The sequence below is a fragment of the Sardina pilchardus genome, chromosome 5 (assembly GCF_963854185.1).
Source record: "Sardina pilchardus chromosome 5, fSarPil1.1, whole genome shotgun sequence".
Classification (NCBI taxonomy): Eukaryota; Metazoa; Chordata; class Actinopteri; order Clupeiformes; family Clupeidae; genus Sardina; species Sardina pilchardus.
Window position 1 is genome coordinate 26,685,176 of NC_084998.1, and position 16,930 is coordinate 26,702,105.

The 16,930-nt window shown below is 44.3% G+C and overlaps 2 protein-coding genes across 2 annotated transcripts; one reads left to right on the plus strand and one right to left on the minus strand.

Annotated features, from left to right (window-relative positions):
- Positions 1-2,577: 2,577 nt before the first annotated feature.
- Positions 2,578-5,811, minus strand: mrm1 (mitochondrial rRNA methyltransferase 1 homolog (S. cerevisiae)). The gene is made up of 5 exons (XM_062537121.1): positions 4,503-5,811; positions 4,285-4,378; positions 4,004-4,124; positions 3,739-3,858; positions 2,578-2,880 (listed from the first exon to the last, which is right to left on the minus strand). The coding sequence occupies exons 1-5, from the start codon at positions 5,345-5,347 to the stop codon at positions 2,831-2,833; spliced, it is 1,230 nt and encodes a 409-aa protein (XP_062393105.1). The 5' UTR covers positions 5,348-5,811; the 3' UTR covers positions 2,578-2,830.
- A 109-nt stretch (positions 5,812-5,920) lies between these two features.
- On the plus strand, positions 5,921-12,583 carry mks1 (MKS transition zone complex subunit 1). The gene is made up of 18 exons (XM_062535714.1): positions 5,921-6,321; positions 6,693-6,814; positions 6,903-6,958; positions 7,172-7,327; positions 7,585-7,682; positions 7,973-8,101; positions 8,333-8,437; positions 8,950-9,058; positions 9,416-9,472; positions 9,589-9,631; positions 9,724-9,786; positions 9,880-9,950; positions 10,223-10,292; positions 10,392-10,499; positions 10,882-11,015; positions 11,146-11,228; positions 11,746-11,843; positions 12,243-12,583. The coding sequence occupies exons 1-18, from the start codon at positions 6,245-6,247 to the stop codon at positions 12,350-12,352; spliced, it is 1,689 nt and encodes a 562-aa protein (XP_062391698.1). The 5' UTR covers positions 5,921-6,244; the 3' UTR covers positions 12,353-12,583.
- Positions 12,584-16,930: the final 4,347 nt, after the last annotated feature.

Consider the following 16,930-nt stretch of genomic DNA (forward strand, 5'->3'; position numbering starts at 1 on the left):
TGTCATATAAAATTTATGAAGAATTTTCATTTGTGAGAGCGAGTCGCATCATTTAGCACAGGGAAAATGAATATGATGGAGGGGGAGGGAGGGAAGGAGGGAAAGAGAGGGAGGGAGAGGGAGAGAGAGAAGCTTCCTTCTTCATCCTCAATCACTCCTCTGTGTGCTAATTTCAGTAACATTAGCCATCACGCACCAGCAGCATCACGTTCCCTTGCTAGGCTAGGCCACACATTGTAGCAGGGTACTGAAGAAGCTTAACCCGGCCATGAAAGTGCATATTATGTTTACATTTATTATTGGTTCCCCTTTTCCTTTCATGTTATATTATTTTTCCCTAATTGTGGAATCTCGGTGTGCTTCCTATTCAGCTAAAATGATCTACACATAAAGCAAAACTAGAGTCCCCAGTCCAACGCAATGGGACAGCATTGACCCATAAGGCTGCTGTGCATGCTTTGTAACACCTTCACTCACTCACACACACAGAGCCAATCAGCCCCTACACACACACACAAAAACACACACACACACACACACACACACGATCAGCCCCCCACAGACACACACACACACACAGACACACACACACAGCCCATCCACCCCCCACCCCAGCAGCCTCCGCTCCCTTCCTCTCCTCACCTTTGTGGCTGTCAGATATGCAAGGCTGCCTCTAGCTCCGCGGCTTTCCATTAGTGCACCGGCGGCCTCCCCTGCCTCAGTGTTTCACTGGCATATTAAACAGATTAATGGAGCTCTCCGGGGAGGGAGAGGCTTCTGTCAATCTCCACCGAGGAGGAGACAAAAATGTGAGAGAAAAATATTCAAATAGCAGGAAATGTGGAAAAAGCCAACGACTGAGCCTTCAAAGCTGATAAAAGAAGGGGGGACATAAAATAGAGGAAAGAAGAAGAAGGGAAAAAAATGGCTGGTGGGAAAAGTTGTTTTGTCGTTTTTTTGTTCTCAGAAGACTGTGTAAACAGAGGGGAGCCACTGGTGACAGGTGCCTAGATGAGAGAACAGTCTCACCAGACTGGTGCTCAATTAAAGGATCCCTCACCCCCCCATGCAGCAACAATACTGGCAGATTAACTAAATAAATATGCCTTCACCAGGAGAGTCCAACCCCTGACGCAGCTAAGAAAGTGGACTATTCTGCGTATTTGACACTTATAATATCTGTTGACTCAAAAGCGTCCACAGAACGACACGAGAGCTCTTTGACAGGACGCCGGGCGACATTTCTCTGACTGATCCCGATATCGCTGTGGCTGTCTCGACACAGCAAATCATTTTTCTATGGTAAAAATCATAGAATGGGTCATTACATTAACCATCTCCTCTAATATCCCATTGCAGGCCCGTTGCCCTGAGGCGGCTCCGCGCAGACAGAGGGGTCTAATGGCCCAGGGTATTAGGGGCTTAATTGCCCCGCCGTGCTCTCCGCTGGGTCGCGGACGGGGTCCGTTTTAGTTTAATCATAAACCATCCCGTCACCTGACCACCCCACACCACACCCCACCTACTCAAAAAAAGACAAAAAAAAAGAAGAAAAAAAACACCTCACACACACATCCACCGTGCGTGAAGGTAAGAAATGTCAAAAAAAAAAAAAAAAGAGAGTCCTCTTTGGCACATTGGGACATTTACGTGTTGAGGTTGAGCATGGCACAACGCATTAGGGCTCCTGGGCACAACTGAGATAGAGTGCCATCTACTGGTGATCTTCCAGAATGAACGCAGCGACCAAGCGGAGGATGAGAAGTGGAGCCATTCGGAAAATGGAAGGCAAAAAGAGATCACAAGAGGAAACAAAAAACTGTAGAATTGACAAAACTGTGCTGTAGCACAACACTGATTAGACAGCATGGCTTACATGAAGGGTAAAGGTGACTGTAACAGTTAGGATGCACTTGAGCAGTGCTCAACAGTGACACAATGCAAACAAACCTGATGACTACAAACGGCAAACATCGTGGTTGGTGGTGACCCAAAACATGCCTCGTCAGTGGATACAGTCTCTTCAAGTGTTTGTCAAAATAAACTGATTAGCTGAAGCAGTCCTTGATAATAATCACTGTGATTTGGCCAAATTCTCCCCATTTCCCCTCCAACGGTCCAGCCAGTGGGTGCACTAAAAAAAACGTTGACATTTATACACAATTGTGGCTCTGCAGATGAGAAATAACCAAAATAGCCCAGACTGAGTCATACACCATTGCAGCCAATCAACAGCCCCGGGTGCTCTTGTTCCAATGAGGATTCAGCAGCTCTTGTTTTACTAAAAACAAGGACCTCACCTTTAATCAAAGCCATATGGAACATCCTGTGTATAACCAGCTGAGGTTGCTACTACACTGTCTCAGATTTTTTTTCATACCTTGTCTATATCATGAAGAGATCCCACTACCAAAGCCTCTAAAAATATTACCGTTTAAATCCTATCTTCATATTTTTTAAGCTTTGTTTGTGTTATTCACAGCCAGCGCAAACTTTGTAGAAATGTTGTATGACCACTAATGTAGTATAATTGTATATTATTGTATATGTAGTATATAATGAAATACCCAGATAAGATTCTTTATAACAAACATTTTAATTAGTTGATATCAATCTTTCATTGAACAGATATGAGCTTTTCATACATTGTTATAATTTAACACAATTTTTTCCCCCACTGCCAGACAACACTCCACCACAAGAGGTAAACCGCCTGCAGGTCACCCATCTAAAACAGTCCGACCTCAGGCAATCACAGTGCAGTATTCTCCTAAATGGTGTAGACCTGGAGCTCACCCGACTCCAGCTCCGACTCCAACTCCAACTCCGATCACTGACGGTCTCTGGAGCGAGGGTTGAGGAGAGAGTGCAGGAGGATGCCTAGCAGGTAAAGAAACAACAGGAGTAGCGGAGATTATGAATTAAATCATTGAATTAAATCCCACAGTGGTTCACAGTTCAATAAATACATCAACTGGAAAAGTCAAATTAAACATTTAACACTGGCAGTCAATAACCTAACACTGACTCTGCAGCCTATAGCAGGGTGAACCTATTGAACACTGAGAAATATCTGCAAACCCTCGTTTGGGAATTGGGCTTGGGCTGGCGTGCTAGATTGGCCTCCCAGAATTCTACCACCCTGTGGAGATGCATTAGTTAAAAGGGGGAAAGAAAGTGCTGAGGGTGAGCTACATGGCGTGACATTACAGCCAAGGTCTCAGTTAAATGTGAGCAGCAGGTTGGCGGGAGTAGAAATTGGTATGATTCAGGGCAATCTGCTGTCCTGAATACTTCTTCCTTGCAAAAAGCATTTTCCAGGGAGTCACACAAAACTTGTCACTATCAGCCAAAGACAGCAACCACAGTTTTCAGCTGGTATTTCCCTAGAAGCTGATGTACACATTTTCAATGTTACTTTTGTCTAGCCTCATACAGTATGTGACACTACTGACAAATCTCTGGGTTTCCAGACAACACTAAAAACTAAATGCCTGCATCGAATTAGGAAATAAGGAGTTGTCTTAAAATTTAACAGTAACATCACACTTTTCTCTCTCAAAATCAGGGTTTTTTTGCATTTTTTTGCAGAAATGTGCCCACCCATTTATGTTGACCTCAAGTGTAAGCACACTGTCAAAATGGTTCATACTAATATGACTGATACATTATGTCAGATATTTAATATTCATCCCAAATGCTTTTCAGGACATGTTGGCATCAGTGCTGATGTAGTACCTGTTGCCACGGATACATTGAGTGATTCCACTCCAGGGTGGAGCTCTCGGTGGGATGGGATGGTGAGCAGGACATCACAGAGAGCCCGCAGATCTGGGGACAATCCGGAACCTTCTCCGCCTGTGAGCAAGCAGCACCGGGACACCAGCAGCATTATGTGCAACATCAGACATCACCATCTTACCCCCTTCACAGAAATCACTTCAAACATAACAGTGCTGTCACCATAACGTATTGGTGATGTGTTGGTGCGGTGAGCACTCACCCATCAGTAATAGTGTTGGTCTTTGCATCTGGAAATCTGAGCATTTTACAGTCTTAACCTCAGATGCCTTCTCCTCAACGCCCACGGTTCCGATTACCTGCCATTTCTTTTCCTTCTTTACCTGCAGGGCAGAGGCTGTGTTAGTGATGCCAAGACATAATGAGTTTTGTCTTTCAACACCCATATACACGGGGGCCAAAATATGGTTAAGCATCATGTAGTCACTTTGAAGTACTGCAGTAGCTTGGACAGGAATATTGTAGGATGGATTGAAATGGCACCTTAATCATGTCTTCCAAGTCATGATAGCCGTAGATGTCCATAACCTCCATCACCCCCGAGCTGGCCTTGCTTACGACAGGTGTAAGAGGACAGCTAGTGTAAACAAAAATAACATTTATAAGCATTCTTCCTGCCTAGTAGTCCGTCAATGACCAAAAACACACATAGGTGTATATCCATAATAATACACATGGACTACTTAGTACATAATTCATACCTGTTTTGAATGCTACTGGCAATTCTATCCACACCAAGGAAATAAGCAGAGCGGATAATAGCACCTAGGTTCATCGGATCTTGAACACCATCAAGAACCAGCCAGAGTGGGACCTGATTGCGATGCTCATCCTTTTGAGGTGTGATCCAGCCCCTGAGGTACTGTAGACGGCTGGCCTGCAGGCAGACACCCTGATGGACACGTCCCTGGGTCATTTTGTCCAGCTCCCTCTTGTGGACCCACTTGATCTGAACGCCTCGCTTGATGGCCTCCTCACACACTTTCTGCACCGCATCCCTCTGCTCATCATCGCCCTCTTTCACAAAGAGCGTGGACGCCTTCCTCCTGCCTTGCGTGAGAGCCAGTAGGCACGGGGACAATCCAAACACTACCTCACCCTGTTTGCCCTTAACCGATGGTTCTTCCTCTTTGGGGGTCCGGAATGTCCTCCGCTCCCCCGCAGGTAGGTCCTCCAACATGAGAGTTTGGAGCTCAGGGGATATTTTTTGTTTAGCTCCCTTTTCTCTCTCATGGAGAACAGAAGTCACTTTACTACGAAGCTTGTGAGGAACAACTGATTGACCGCTGTCCATGGAGTGTGCAGTGTCATTTTTCCACTTTGATGAGACTTTAGCCCTGTTGCGGAGACCAGAACTGTTGATTGCACTGCGCCTCAATTTAGACATTTGCTCAGACTCACTGTTACTTGACCATGCCAGAGTCCTGGAACAATAAGGCGCAATTTGAGATCCTTTTCTCATGGTCTGGGACGAAACAGACGGCTTGACTGACCGTAGAGACATCAACCTGAACATCGTATACATGTTGAGACTATTGCAGATCATATTACGCGTATTTTTCGTGTTAATAGTAATGTTCAGGACGTTTGTACTTCAGGAAGATCAATCCGTTTTCTGGTTAATGCGAAACATGAACATGATCCTCTATTAAACCAGAGAAGCACACTGTGCAACTTGCACGAGAAATAACAAAGTGCCACTGACTGGACATGCAAACGTGTTTAGCGGATGAAATCAAACTACGCTAATGATGAAATTATGAAGTCTCGGAAACTATAACCTTGGCTACTTAGTGAGCTATCTACCTTATCACCATCCGGTCACTCATATTGACGTCTACTCCGGTCCACACAGCATTCAGAGACTGACATTTACATCATCGTGTGTGGCACAACAATATATTCTGATACCACCTATCGCAATATAAGACATACCACTGCAAAACAAGATACTATATGGCTAGCTGATGGCTAGTCTCCATAGAGCTTTCAGCTGCTCGCATGTGTTTATGTTCTTCTTCTGTTGCTGCTGCTTACGAGTCAAAGGTGTTATTGCAAGCACGCGCTTGCCACCCACAGGCGTGTCGGGGAACATGCAGAAAGGATAAACGCTGATGAACTAGCCTACTGTTACCATGCAACGGACAGGACGCCAGGCAGAGTACCATCACAGCCCTCCAGCATCAACACCATGTTTGCCTAGCTAGCAAAGAGTCTCTTGACTTCAGCGCTAACTACATAACTATAACGTTTACTTGTGGCCAGGCATTAACATTAGCGTCACCTTTCTGTTACTCCGATATGCATGCAAAATGACGCCTCAACCATATTTTGACTGGTCATTTGTATAGGCTAGCTAGCTAGCGTTAGCTAATGTTTACTATTTGTTAACAGTCGTGTTAGCTTCTAGCAGCTAGATAGGCCGCGAAAGTACCAAGGCTTCATGGCTGATGGCTGGAGTACAGACAACGGAGAGGCGGTGTACCGTTCTCGAGATGCTTCCAAAAATCTTAAAATAAGGCAAGTTCTCTTCACTTGTTTGCCGTTTAACGATAACTAGTGATCTATCGACAGACAGATCCTTAGCTAGCTAGCCCATAATCCCTATTAGTGGTTGTCGTTGTTCACCAAGATATGTAACACCAATAATGTGACCTTTCATTTCGCCAAGTAGCTTGTCAATGTTCGTTGAACTATGATTTAACAAGATAAGATAATATGAAGTAGGCTAGGCCTACTTTCGAGGAGGAATATAACTCGAAAGTGAATGCTACCCTGGGTGGTAGTCCTACTCTTGCAAGAGCTTGTTTTGTACTTTTATTGGCGTATGTCCAATCAACTGTAGACTCTTGTGTCCTCCTGTGATTTGAGTATGGAGTACTATTTTACAGGATCAAGATACAACGTGTGACGTCCACGGCAGCCCTATCCCAACATCTGCAACATCAGGTGTTGACGCAGCAAGAGAGAGGGGTTATTGAGCTTGACACCTTCAACTCCCAGTTAAGATCAGGTATATTAACAAAAAGTCACTACAACTAGTGTCAACAAAAAAGCTTAAGGAAGTGAAAGTAGGAATTTACTGTCAAACGTGATTCTAGGTCCTGATGATGAAGAGGTGCTGGTTGTTGGCTGGCAGGAAAAACTCTTCAGTCAGGTGAGTGTACTGTACCTATGAAAACTGTGCTGTACTGTGCTTTGCTTTGTCTGACAAGTTGTAGCCCATATTCAGTCCTTCAACAATATGCTTTAATACGTTTTCTCACTCAGACTAAAAATAACATGTCATAATTCTAACACCACTAAGTCTGTGTGTAGTTTGGTCTTTTTGAGACTGATTTGTGTTTGGTGCTGTTGTCATTGAACACAGTATGAAGAGGATCTGTACCAGTCAGAAACCAACTGTCAGACTCCACTGGAGAAACAGTATCACACCGAAATCCTGGCTTTACAGCGGGGGAAAGGAAGGCGCAATCGGCGCATTTTCACATACACAGACTTTGACCGCTACACAAACTGGGAAGAGGTAATGAGCCTTTCTCTCTCTCTCTCTCTCTCTCTTTCTCTCTCTCTCTCTCTATCTGTCTATCTGTCTATCTATCAATATATCTATCTATCTTTCTCTCTCTTTCTCTTTCTCTTTCTCAGGCTTTTGTCCCCTGATAAATGTTTTCTTACGCAAACTGTGTGTGTTGAGTCTGTTGACATTTGGCAAGAACATGTGCATGAGTAGAGCATGGGCGTGCCTAATGAAGTTCTTGTTGTTGTTGTCTCTGCGAACAGGCCTCTCAGAACCCGATCATCCAGGCCAAGTTCGCCCCTACATTTCTGGCCGAACGGATGACGAACATCAGACACCGCAAGCAGGAGAGGCGCACTGTGTAAGCATCACACTCTTCACGCGTCAACGTGAAAGACAACAAACTGTTGTGAATTAACAGTGTAATTAACAAATATCCTTAAAATAAAGCTTACATATGTGCTATCTAACATTGTTACAGATAAAGTGGAGTCATTCATCATTAATATAATGTCTCACCTAAAGAGCTCTGTTCCTTTTGGTCTTTCTGTAGATTTACTGCTGTGTAATTAACAAATATCCTTAAAATAAAGCTTGCATATGTGTTATAAATGTTTAGTTGAGAGTGTCTTTTGGGTTTGTTCTCTTTAGGGACGCCAGTGTGGCAAAAGCCCGTGTGATAACCTGGGAGCCCTCAGAGGAATTTGTGAAGAGCAGCCATGTCATCAACAGCACCGTACAGACCATGCACATCATGGGAGACTTGGGTCCCTCTGGGAGGTACATTATGTCTGACAACTTTACTTAAAAAAAAAAAGCCAGCAGGATTATTCTCTTGTAGAGTCAACCAAAAGACTAGAACTGCAAAGTCTGCATTTTGGTTCCATATTCATCCATTTTTAGCATTGAATCTGATCTAGCCACTCTCTCATAGTATTTGTATTTTGTGTTGCCACTCTTGATTGGAGAAGCAGTCTTGAGTTTCTAACTGATTGATCTTTCCTTGTGCAGGCTGGGTATGAAAGAAAACGAGCAAGTGTTGTGTACGATCAGGGCAGACAGCAACGGAGTTATCACCATCAAACCAGACTTCAACAACAGCAAAGGGCCTTACAGGCAAGAGACACTATGCAACTCATCTCATCAGCACCTATCTATTTCATCGATAAGTAGTGACCTATTGCTTCTGACATTGATGAATTAAACTTGGATTACGACTGGTAACCTCCAGACAAAAGAAAGCTGGTTCCGCAGTGGCAAAAGGTGGAATCTGCCATTATAATCCAGTACACTATCTTTGTCTGATTTAGATCCTTTGTAAAAATTGCTTCACACAGTCCGGTAGTTGTCTGTGTTTTCTCACAAAAAAAACCCACCTCAGTCATGTCACTGTTAATTATAAACAAACAGTGGCTTGGGCCGAGCCATAAACAGCCGTAGCCAATCAATACAGAGCGTCAACAGCACCGAAGGGACTCGTTTCATTGACTGTTGAACAAAACAAAAAAATATTGTTAGACTTGCCCAGAACTGAATCACAGACTGTACCTTTAAAATAAGTGACTGTACCTTTAAATGATGTGAGGGTTGATTTTATGATGCGTTCCCAATCACTGTCTTGTTCCCAGGGTGGAGACGGAAGGGGAGAGGAAGGAGATCTGGCGCCTGACGCTGGTGAACGCCTCCGCCGGCATCAGCGAGGAGGAGAAGGAGCGCGAGCACCGCATGTACAAAGATGTGAGTGGCCACACACACACACACACACACACACACACACACATGCACACTTGGGCAGATTGACTGTTCAATGCATTTTGTGTCATTTTACTGTTTTTTGTGGGTGCTGATTAAAAATTGTCCTGGTTCACAGTAGCAAATAGCCTAAGGGCTTGATGGAGATGCAGATAGCACAAGCCACGATGGTGATCCCATCAGGCTGGTCTAGAGGGCAAAATGTTTTAGATTTGTAACACATACCTATGCGTGAGCAGCAGGACTCAAGTGTAACAAATTTCATGTGTGAATATTGAATGTATGTTTTCCAGCAAAGTTTTCATGTCTTACTTTCCTCCACTTCAATTTCTGTGTTCCTAGCTTTATGTTCGCCACAGAGATTACCTCAACAGCCTTGTTGGACCCGATTTTGAAATGGTATGTACAGCTCCTCATCTAGACAGCATTCTCCTGAGCACAAAGCAGACCTCAATAAATGTTTATTTTTGTTTGTTTGTGTTTTTTCCTATGTGGTGTTGTACGTTTGATTTCAGCCTCCTGTTGGATCACTTAGGCTGCTCATAAATGGAGAGATTGGTGAGTGATGCCTCTAGATATTGCTACGGATATGTTATGCATGTTGCTTATTGTTTATTAATGATTATTAACAATATCCAAACAATGTCCAGTTTCAGCCAAAGGATATGAATATGACAACCTCTACATCCATTTCTTTCTGGACCTGCCAAACAGTAAGTCACGTACCACGTCTGAATGCACGGATTCCTCAGGTGTTTTGTGGCTTAACTCTGTATTGAGTCTTGGTCCTCACTGTTTCCCATTAGACTGGTTTGGTTTGCCATTTGAAGCTCTCTCAGGAGTCACACAGACATGTCAGACACGCACCCTGGGAAAGGTAGGGAACGAAAGCCTTCATGCAACTTTACCGTCATTTCCCAGCTATTAGCCACGGCTTATACATTGATTTTGCAAAATGTCTTCAGCAATGAGGTTTAAATATGGGAACAGTTAATGCGGTATTAATATGCTTTGGTTTCTTTAAACTTGCTTATAATACTGTGCTGCGGCTTATACACAATGCGGCCAATACACAGGAAATTACTGTGCATGGCTTCTACAGTAATTCCACTTCATCTGTGCATGTCTGAATTTGTTTTTATCCTGCAGGACAACGTGGCTTTCTTCTCCTACCCCTTCAGCTTTGAGACGTTCTTCCGGAAAGAGAATGAGAACGAGGGTGAGGTCCTGCAACAGCAGCAGTAGATTTCTCTACTTTGATAGGCTGCCTATGTCAATGTTGTTTTAACACTCAGACCTGTTTCCATGTACTCCTCAGATTCCCAGCCCAAGTGGCCTGTTCTGTACTTCAAGGTCCTGTCTCTGGACTACTGGCAGCGCTACAGAACCGAGGGATATGGGTACCTGGTCATCCCCTCATCCCCAGGTACAGTATGAGTGGTGGGAAGCTGGACTGGTGAGCTGGAGCTACACTGGTCATTTGCAGTCAGACAGGCTGGGCCCTAATTTGAATGTTGGGACAAGTCTGAAGTTAAACATGTCACATACGTATAGATCAAGGTAGATATGGTTATGGTTATGGTTATGGTTATTTAGCAGATGCCTTTGTCCAAATGCAGTATGATATAGATAGTCAGATAGATAGATAGATACAGATGAATATATCATAAATATTTCTATATATACAGTATTTGCCTAGCAATGACAGTAATGTTTAATCCATGTGTTTGACACATTTGACTATTGAGATAAGGGCCCACAAAATGGACCTGTTTATGTAGTGTATCTTGTGTATTCAACCTGTGTAGGCTGCCACAGTATGACGTGCGAGACATGGAGACCTCTGCAGAATGGCACAGTGGCAGAGTTGAGGCGCTTCTTTATTGGAGGCTCCCCTGAACTGGAGGACAACAGTTATGTGCGAGTACCAAGCACTTTCAAGGTGAGAGGTCACCTATTTCCACTACAGAACACAAACCCTAGAGACCCTCAACGAGTTCTGTATTCCTATATGTGTGTTTGGATTTGACAAGAACCAAACTGTACTACATGTTTCTGTTGTTGTTGTAAAGGGAGAGCGACTGAGTCGGTTTGGCTTTCGCACTGAGACCACTGGGAGTGTAACATTCTCCCTGAACTGCATCCAGCAGGCCAGGTAAGTCACCCACCTGCATCACAACAGACATTTGTCATTTGTAATAAACAACACATTCCGTTATGAAAGTAATTTTACGTACATGTGGGAAAAAAATCAAATGCATATCAGGTAGATGTTTTGAAGTGTGAAATGCAGTATGAACTAGGGCTGCTCGATTATTGTAAAAATCATTATCATGATTATTTTGTCCAATATCGAGATCCCGATTATTAAACGTGATCACTTAGTGATTTTGGAACTACCATCCATATTCAAAATTTAGATTGTTTACATGTTTTAATGACATTTTGAATACAATCCAACAGGAAAAAAATGTATGTCAAAATATAAAGCAGACGAAAACTTAAGACAAAAGTTATGAAACTGAATGTAGCAAAATAATCATTATATTTCGATCATGTTATTTTCATAACTGTTGGCAGTCAAAATCACGATTAATTTGATTAATTGCACAGCCCTAGTATGAACATGCGTGACCTGAAGAGGACTGAACGTGTGTGTCCTGCTCCCTCAGGGCTTTCATGGACGCCAACACTCTGAGGAGGCGGAGGCAGACGATGGTCGATCACCTGGGGGGCTTCAGTCAGCACAAGTCTGTCCAGCAGATCATGGGTGAGATCTGGTGCCTCGGAGGCCTTTCCCTCCAGCAGTATTTCTTCAAGAGTGTACAAGCAGAAAGTGTTGCTCCTTGTTTTTATACCTGTCCATCTCCCGATGTTGAATTCTCAAACATGAGAATCAGAATCAGTTATTGGCCAGGTTTGCGTAAACAAACAAGGAATTTGTTAATCTTTGCACTCAAGTACTCTACACTCTGCCAGATTCTGCAGAGCAGGCGATAGGGACAGAGCAGATGATTTCACAGGGAACCCCGACTTGCAGAGCCGTTAGTATCAAGCACTTGGCAGTCACATCACATGCAGTCGATTTTATTATCGAAAGGCCATTCAGTGTACGTGTAATTAATGTGTGTGTGCTCGTTTTTGATTTCATTTTATATTTTTTCTGCAGACCTGTTTGAGTCCGCACGCAGGCGGATGCACGTTGCCAGAGAAGGCGCCGGTTTTCCCGAACGGGCCGGTGTGGCCATCACTACAGAGAGCTCTGAGTCCACTGCCTGAGTGGCGCAGCTGCAGCAGCAGCAGCTGGAATAGCAGCAGCAGTGTGTAGGTGCTGGCAGCGTTCAGCTGAGTGTTTGCTCTCACCCCTGCTCTGGCCTGTGCTGTGTGTCAGTGCAGTGAGCCCATGATGAACACTCTTTATCCTGAATGGACTCTGTGTATAGACGTTTTAATTATGTGTTTGTATTTTTATATTACGTGACATAAGGCTTTTGTGGCTTTTTAGTTATATACGAGATTAATAGATTTGTTATATAAAACAATTTTTGAAATCAAAACTTTTGGATTTGTACAGATTCTTATTTTTATTTAGGAACTGATATCAATTATTTAAATGGCAGTGTCTTCAAAGTAGGCTTTTTAAAGGCTTTCTTCACATATACACATTTGTCAATGAAGAAGAAGGATACCTTCCTGTAATGCAATGCTTACTGGCCAAATTCTGTGCAGCCACATGGAAAGGATCACCAACTGTGTCCCTAAGAATGACCTCTTTGAAAAAACCCTTCAGCATGTTTCATTGGGCTCTTCTCAATTGTCTTTTTATCCCTCCTCCCTTCCTTCTGTCCTCGGTCGTCCGGCTCATTCCCACTGATCTAGATACAGAATGCTGGAGCGGCAACAATGGGATAGTCTATCCAGTGTTCTTTACAGATCAGTGGGAACAAGCCGGAGGACCGAGGAAGGAATGAAGGAAGGGAGGATAGATAAAAAGATGAATGAGAAGAGCCCTATGGTGTCCAGACATGAACAGCAGGGGGGGCTAGCTGACCCCTTTTTAACCTCCGTCTCCTCTGCTGCGTGTGTCCCAGAGGGGTGAACAACCCCAAGAGCATGACCCCCAGGATCTTCCCCACAATCGCAGGCTGTGATCGCTATGGCGGGAAACCCTTGAATTTGCGTCAAATGCATCCTTGCCACGTTAATAGATTGTGTCAGGACTTAGCCAAGAGTGTGCTCAGTACAGTGACTGAGGTGACATGAATTGTTCATTTTTAAAGGAAATAGAATCGATCTTTTTTTATCGAATGTTATCCATTTGTAGAGTAGCAACTCTTAGAGAGGAGACCGATAACCCAACTCTAATGTACCCTACAATGAGACCTAGTTTCACCAACTGAAATGACCCCACTAATAGTTTGTAATATACTGCTACCTGGCCTATAACAGTGTCATTAATACTAGATAGATAGATTGATAGATAGATACTTTATTGATCCCCAAGGGGAAATTCAAGGTCCCAGCAACTTAAGACACCACACACAACAAACACTGCAATATAAATAGGATGATAAAAGCAAATCAACAAATCAACATGACTAAAATCAACGTGACTAAAACACTATTTGCCATGTTGTTGTTTTTTTACAAAAAGAGTAAGACATTTCACTGGAGTGAGAACGGCAAAGGCCAGTCTGTTGTTCACCCAGCGCTTCACAGCATATGGACATGGGATGACCAGAGAGAGCGAGCGCAGGTCCCCCCCCGCCACCCCACCACCCCGTCGCCCCTTCCAACCCCCCAACGGCCACCTGTTTGCATGTAAGAGGAGCCAAAGCAGACAGACACGCTGTCTCACTTATTCCCTTGCGATCCACTCTTGGTTAACCCCCCCTCTCCACCCCCCCCCCCCCCCCCCCCCCCCCCCGGCCCCTCGCATGTGGAGTGCGATGTCTGAGAGGGGCGGGCGCTGCCAGGAAACTGTCAGGGCTGGCGAGCCCCTCTGCCAGCGCGGGCGCCCACAGCACCTGCCTCTGTCACAGTATGTCCCAGGCTGGCCTTAAGAGCAGGGCCGGGGGAGGGGGTGAAGCCACAGGCCGCGTGCCCTGGTTCCCCCTAGGCTTGCCTTTGAACCAGGTTGACTGGCCAATAGCTGAAATGGATACAAAATGTTTCCCATGTCACTGCCAACCTTTTACAGCTATATAGTTTATCTGATACGCTGTTACTGCCTAATCTATTTTTTTCTTTGTAAGCTTAGTGTGTCATGTATAAGACGACATTACTATTAACACTGTCTAAAACATTACAGTGTGTACATTATTCCAGACCTGCACTGATAGACTTTGCTTTATAAGCGTACGTGACTCACAATTAGTCAGTGACTGATGCTATCAGTAGGCTGTGCCTGTGGTGTGTGTGTGTGGTCTGACAGGTCAACGAGACCAGAGATGGATTGACCATACACAGGGGTCTACTGAGTGTCACAGCAGGGGCATTGCTCTCTTCTTCGCAGCTTGTAGATCAGCCTGTTGCTTTTAATTGGGTGCTGATGAGACGAGACCTCTGCTGAGACTCCAGTTGCAGAGGCCCACTTAAAGAGTTGAGAACAGGTTGATGAAGGCCAGATTAAAGCCTCAGTTATGTCTGTACACGACGCCGGGCCAAAACACATGAAAAGCACCGTGTTTTTGCTTACACTAAAGAGATTTGCTGAACTGCTTCATAAGCATGAGTGAAATGCAAGCTCGTAGAAAGTTTTAGAGAAAATGAACTTAGCGAGGCAGAAAATATAGCCATGTCATGACAGTTCCCTCTGTCCAATGGACAGTAGCCCAATACAGTCATATCAAGCAGCTACCGGTAAATCAAATTCAAATCAAATCAATATGCTGAAAAAAGTGACCTGGCACAAATAGACTATTGTTGACTATTATATACCATTTTAACCTGTTCTGCTGATTTATTTTGGTCATACAGTATTTGTCACTAATGGCTCTTCCATTAAGGACCAGGGCTGGCCCAAGGCTTTTCCCAGGCCTAAACGCCAGTGTATAACCTCACGATACCGCAGACTCTTTAGACATTTGCTCTTTGTTATGAATTAACCTTTGGGAAGTTGATGCATAACTGTATTAGTAAGTTGTATTTGTATTGTATTATAAGAGCAGATGAAAAAGATGACCTCAGCTACCACAGACCCGGTACATTCTGATCATCAGTTCCTACGATGCCCACATGCCCACTCTACCCCTGATCTGTGCCCATGGTTCAGTCCGGCCGCCATGCCAGGCGTCTTCATTAGACGGTGGCACTGCACTTTGTCTCCCGATTACCAGCTGACCTGTGCGCTGGAGCCGGTGTGTCGCCTGGCACCGTCATCGGGCTGATCAGGCGACAGAATGCCAGCTATGCCACGGGGCCCTCTCCCTCCGCCGGGAGCGCCTGGCATCTCGCACCCCCCCAGCGTAGATGGAGACGCAGGGCAAGCGGGAAGGGGGGGAGGAGGAGGAGGAGGAGGAGGAGGAGGAGGAGGGGAGGGGTGGGGTGTCAGCATGAGATCTCCTGACGGGGCATGTCCGTAGGGGGGTGTTGATCCGACTTCGAGCAGGACCCCCTGGGAAACAACTAAATATGGAGCCTGATACGGCCATTCTGTGGCGCGCTGGCATTTAACAGACATTTATCAGGCTTTCGTCGGTTTGAGCGCATGCTTTCATGTGCGTGTAGTCGGTGCTCTGAAGGGTAGGGTTCTAATAGGCCGAAAGACTTCGTTTACAGTTTGTTATGTGGTGTAATGTGTCGTAACATTCTCTCCGTAGGTCAGGTTACATCGCACAAATGAAAAATGTACAGTTACAGGGCACTTGGCCATATTGGCTCAAGTAGGATCAACACATTTGTCCGGAGCCGTAGCCTAACTTCTATGGTTGTACTGTATACGTGCATGTGATGGTGGGTGTACTGCTGCCTGATAACATCACTTTACTGATTAGTTCGCTGCACTCCAAACTGACTGGGCTTATAGGCTACCACACACTTTTAAACTGATACTCTCAAGGTTCTTTTTTTCATCATGCTGTCAACATCTATTATGAACTTGTAAACCATCTGAGACTGGTTCAGGCTCACTACCTCTTTGAATAGACAGAAAAACTATCACTTGATGAGACACCACTAAGTCATATTCTCTAAAAGTCTAATCTCGGTCTCAGTCACAGTCAATTACAATCAGTGACAGAATGTACCAACAACTTTACTGTCTTTTTCAAAACAGGCCATATTGTCAGTCAAAATGCAAACATTTACAGTAGATTATGTAAGTGTCCAGACTGTGAATATATGAAATGTCCAGATGGACCAGATGGCGTGTCGGTGCCGTAGTGGCTTTGAGGTGGTCATGAGCTCTGATGAGAAGCGAACCAACAGCTGTGGATAAGGAGCGATCCTCACAGATATTACTGTATATCCATCATGTTTTGGACATTGCAACTGTAACCAAGATGTCATACGGTCATATGGTCATTTGCAAGTGTATACCAATTTCAAGTCAAATTCAATATAACCAGTAGATGTCACTCTTTTTATCTTAAATGTCGCTCTTCATAGCTAAGTTTAGCTATATTTTCCAAATGAATGTACCTTACCAAAAGCCTTGAGTGATATCCAAAATACAGAGATTCATCTATGTGTCAAATATATACGGTCACCCCACAAATATATGTTGTACTTTTACTTCAAAAATGTAATGTCAAAATGTAATGCACTGTGTGCACTGTATGTGAAATAAACTACCACACTTTGTATCAAGTTAGCCAGCCAAAAGTCTTGATCTTTAGGTTCATTTAGGATTTAGGC